The sequence below is a fragment of the Beta vulgaris genome, chromosome 4 (genome assembly GCF_026745355.1).
Source record: "Beta vulgaris subsp. vulgaris cultivar EL10 chromosome 4, EL10.2, whole genome shotgun sequence".
NCBI classification, from domain to species: Eukaryota; Viridiplantae; Streptophyta; class Magnoliopsida; order Caryophyllales; family Amaranthaceae; genus Beta; species Beta vulgaris.
In genome coordinates, this window is record NC_079205.1 from 16,963,345 (window position 1) to 16,968,385 (window position 5,041).

At 35.7% G+C, this 5,041-nt stretch overlaps 1 protein-coding gene across 2 annotated transcripts; it reads left to right on the plus strand.

The window, feature by feature from the left end:
- LOC109134743 (uncharacterized) lies at positions 1–986 on the plus strand. Of its 2 annotated transcripts, none has more exons than XR_002039581.3 (2): positions 1–549; positions 737–986. XR_002039581.3 is itself a non-coding variant. In XM_057393747.1 (2 exons), the coding sequence occupies exons 1-2, from the start codon at positions 343–345 to the stop codon at positions 874–876; spliced, it is 360 nt and encodes a 119-aa protein (XP_057249730.1). In that variant the 5' UTR covers positions 1–342; the 3' UTR covers positions 877–986. The 2 variants fall into 2 exon arrangements, 1 of the variants encoding a protein (XP_057249730.1); XM_057393747.1 differs by having other exon boundaries at positions 724–986.
- Positions 987–5,041: the final 4,055 nt, after the last annotated feature.

Sequence of the window (5,041 nt, forward strand, 5' to 3'; positions counted from 1 at the left end):
CTCTCTATCCCTAACCTTCACCCTTTCCTCCCAACCTCATTCTTCAGTAATAGCCCCTTCACCATCATCCTCAATCCTCTTCCATCTCTCTTGTCTTCTCCTCTTTCTACACCACCACCACCGCCAGTCCTCTCACCGCCAGTCTTCTCTCGCTGCTTCCCTGCCACTGCCACCGTCGGATTTTAGCCACCACCACGTAGGCCCGACGTTTCTTCAGTGATGATGATGGTGGTCGAACAACGACGCCATAATTGAATCAAAAGATGACCTTCAACAACGCCATAGTTTTTTTTTTATCAATGACCTGGTTTCTTTGTGAGTGTTGTTTTATGATTTTCACTCATGTTGGTGCAGGTCGCTGAGCAAGAGTATGAAAAGGAAAAGCTTAATGAGAGAATTGCAAATTTTGGTAAATGCTGGATTTCAGTAAGGCTAAATTTTAGAGAAGCGAAATCTCTTCCTTTCTGGCAGCAGGAGTTTCTGAAGGTTCTTAGTGTCAGTGAGAACATCGTCTTGATTGGTGAAACTGGTAGTGGTAAATCTACTCAGGTCTGTCTTCTTTTTTTTTTTTTTTTTTTTTTGAGTTTCTTCAATTATACATGGAAGAATAGTAGAACAATCTTAAATTGGGAACATTGCTTTTCATTCTTTCTTTCCTTTTCTTTCGCCTTTGATGAGTCCTTTATCATATCTAAATGTGATGTTTATCTCTTCTTATTAAAGTTCTTGTTTCTAGCTTGCTTGATACGATGGGGACATATCTTAGTAAACCTAAAACTGAGAAGGTGTCCCAAGATGCTGAATTGCAAATTGTCGTCAGAAGGGATGAAGGGGAATATGGGTTTCATAGTTTTTTCTTGGGAAAAAAAAAATTGAAGTTGACTGTATCAACGACGTTTCAAAAGGTAATGACAAACGCGCCGCACCTGAAGTTCGATTTTGAGAAGGATTTTCAGAAGGATTTTCGAGGATTTCCATGTGAGGTCGGGGGTCGATTTTGTTGGTCAAGTCGACAGTTTTTTGTACGTGGTGAGGTCGGCGGTTAGATTTTTCAGAAGTTCAGATTGTTTTGTTCTTCAGATTTTGGAGTTTCTTCAGATTTTTTGGTTTTTTTGTTTGCTTGCACCTATTGCTTGATTGGTTTCAGAATTTTCCATTGTTTGTTTTTCAAAATTTTAGGAGGTCGGATTTTTTTTTTTTTAGGAGTTCTTTCAGAATTTTTTGTTTTGGTTTTCAGATTTCTGTTTTTGTTTTGATTTGTTAGGAGTTGTTTCAGATTGTTATTTGTCATTTCTTTTAAGTTTGTTGTTTTTTTGGTAATTATTGTAAGACTATGATGTTTATTGAATATATGAATTTGAATGGATGTTTATTGGAGTTATTTTTGTGTTGTAATTTTTGTTGAGAATTAATGTAATATTTAAATTTCAAAAAAAAAACTTAAGTAGTTCATCAAATGTCTAAAAAATTATATTCGAACTCAAATTAAAGTATGTGTAAGCTACAAAATTGAAATTTATAAACTTATAGTAGTGAAATTAGTCATTACCTAACCTTGAATTTTTATGGAAGATTCAACTTTCTTCAATTTCTTTTCTCTGACTTTTATAGTAGTGAAATTGTGAAAATTGTCTTTTATGAAAATTCAGTTTATCAGTTCTCAATTTTCTTGTTCTCATAAACAATTATTTTCAACTCAATTTAGTTCAGTTCAATTAAATTCAGTTCAGATATTTAATCTGAAACCAATCTGATTCAACTTGATATAATTCGATAGTACCTAAACCCGACATCTGATATAATCCGAATCCGCCACAATCCGATATTGAAAGATCCGAAATCCGTGTTGCCAGAAAAAAGACTATCCGAAATCAAAATAATATCAACTCGTAACAACCGTCTATAAATAGACCGTCAATGTAAATGGTGAATTTAACAATTTTTTTTAACCTTACATTATTAAATTTTTAATAAAAAAAGTAGATTATTATTGGAATTTAATATCTAGAATACACTATTGTTTTGTGGAACTTGTGAGTGTGTCGCTATGAAATATATATATGACACTAAATACATGGCTTTAGAGACAACTAACTAAATTTGATGCTAAAAAATTGGCTTTAGAGACAACTAAATTCATGTGACGTTAAATACCGCTTTAGAGACAACTAACTACAAGTTGATACTGAAAAATAGCTTTAGAGACAACTAAATTCATGTGATACTAAATACATGGCTTTAAAGACAACTAACTACAGTTGATGCTGAAAAGAAATGGCTTTAGAGACAACTAAAGTCATGTGACGCTAAATACATGGCTTTAGAGACAACTAAACAGTTATGCTAAAAAAATGGCTTTAGAGACAACTAAATTACATGTGATGCTAAAAAGATGGATTTAGAACAACCAATATTCATGTGATGCTAAAAACATGATTTTAGAGGCAACCAACATTCATCTGATGCTGAAATGTATCTTTAGAGGCACCAGAATATGCTTGACACTAAAAATCATATAATTTAGAGGCAACCATGTTTATGTGATGGTAAAAGGGGGTTTAAGAGGCAACTCGGTCAAATGATGTGCCTCTATAGCCAATTTTTTTTGTAGTGTAACCATACTGAATATAGGGCTTTGGTTGGCAGCTTACAATATCTCTCCCTCACCCGTCCCGACGTCACCTTCGCCGTCAATAAACTTGCTCAATACATGCAAGCTCCAACTGATATTCATTGGCTTGCCCTTAAACGGCTCCTTCGCTACTTACGTGGCACCATTCATGCAGGTATCCAGCTTCACCGTGACACTCCCATGCACCTCCATGCATTCACGGATGCCGACTTGGCCGGTGATAAAGATGACTATGTATCTACCACTGGCTACATTGTTTACCTAGGCCGTAACCCTATCTCATGGAGTTCTAAGAAACAACGTGCTCTAGCTCGGTCTTCTACCGAAGCTGAATTCCGAGCCGTCGCCGACACCACGGCGGAAGTTCTAAGTCTTCGGTCTCTTCTCACAGAACTTGGGTTTACTCTTCCTCATACACCATCCATCTACTGTGATAATCTTGGTGCCACACACTACTCTGCACGCCCCATTTTTCACTCGCGTATGAAGCACCTTGCTCTTTCCTTCTACTTTGTTCGTGAGGAGGTTCAGTTAGGTACCATTCATGTGCAACATATTTCAGGTGATGATCAACTCGCCGATGCGCTTACCAAACCATTACCTAAGGCACGTTTTTATCTTCTTTTAACCAAGATTGGTCTCGCTCAAAGGTCGTCCATCTTGCGGGGGCGTGATGAAGATCATATCATATCACGTTGATTATGCTACACTATCTTCAGTTACTATCCTATGTAATCAATAGATATAATCCTTTCCTTAGTTAGATAGAATATCCTTTTGTATATTATATAATATCTTGTATAATGTATGCTTATAGTCTTTGTACTTGGCTATAAATAGCCTCTGTCAATATCAATACAAATCATCCATTATTCTTACTCTCTTAAAAGCAACATCTAATTACACAATCAAAACCTACTATAGATAAAATAGTAGAGGTTTGATCATAATATTACAAAGGTTGTCATTATATAGGACAAACATGATATATACAAATTGGTGGAGGTTAATTATAGGGATAACAATATATATATCATTAATTTACTCTTCCTTTCCCTTTATATTTTAATAGTGTACTTCGTGATATAGACTTATATTACACATTATCATTTAAACAATTGACTTTGTAATTAAAAAAAATTCAGAGATCAAGGATTCAAGACTTGCTAATTCATAAGCTTCTTCAAAGGTATATAATCATGTCAAAGATAATGTCAAGTCATAATGTGACTCCATATAAGCAACACTTCATTGCTAAGGTGGAGGACTTATGTGATTAAGTTTCAAAAAGAAGCACAAAGTATTTGGTGTAACCGTTACATCATATCATATATTGTAACAGTTACTTCAATCATACGTTTGAGAATTTCTTCCACTATTATATCCCTCATTATCTCTTCCTTTCAAGTCTCAACCCTCTTTCTCTCTCTTCAATCCCACCGAAAAATACATCGAAAGTTCGAAACCTCGCAAAAATATATTTTTGTTCGAATAATTCATTGGCGTTCAATCTTATATTAGAACCAAATTTTGAGATTTCTTCTTCAAATCGAGCCAGATTTTTGAAATTTGTTCTTGAAATCGAACAAAATCTTTGCAGTAGATTTTGATTGTATTTAAAATCAAACACTCATATTAGTTGGCACATAAAACAAAGATCGAAGCAATTAATCTTCTAGTTTCAACTTTTGAAGCTATGATTCTTCAAATTTCAAAAGTACTGCCATTTTTAGCCCAAAATCAAGATGAAAATACTCAAAATTAGGGTTTGTACTTGAAAACTTTCTAATTTTGGCTGGTTTCAACTAGGAATTGATTATGTTGGCTGGAAAATGAATTTGAGAAGAGAGAAAAAGTTTCAACGCATGCCTGCAACTAATGTTCTGTGATTTCTCCGATCTCCTTGACTCCTCATTTTGCTCTCTCCTGGGGGCTGGTAGCAGGTTTGGCTGGGGTGGGGTGGCATTGGCTGGGGGTACTAGGGGTGCTGGGGGCTAGCAGCAACGGAGGCAAAAAGCAGGTATTTTTTTAAAAAAATTGTAAAAGGATTGCGGTTTTGGGCATAAACCGCAACCCTTCTATATTTGAAGGGCTGCGGTTTATGAACAAACGCTGCCCTTTTGAAAATGAAGGGCTGCAATTTTTTATTAAATCGCAACCCTTCTAAAACTGAAGGGTTGTGGGTTTTTTTTTCCTAAACCGCAGCGAAGTACTAAAGGGTTGTGGTAAAAAACCGAAGCCCTTATTTTTTGCTGAAGGGCTGCTAGCCAAAAACGCAGCCCTTGCGTGTTTTTCCACTAGTGTTTGAAATGCTAAAGTTCTGACGGCATATAACCGCTTTTCTTCCAAAAGTATTGGGAAATTGTAGGGCCTTCTGTTACTCCTCTATTTTCTAAGTGCTTCAAGAGC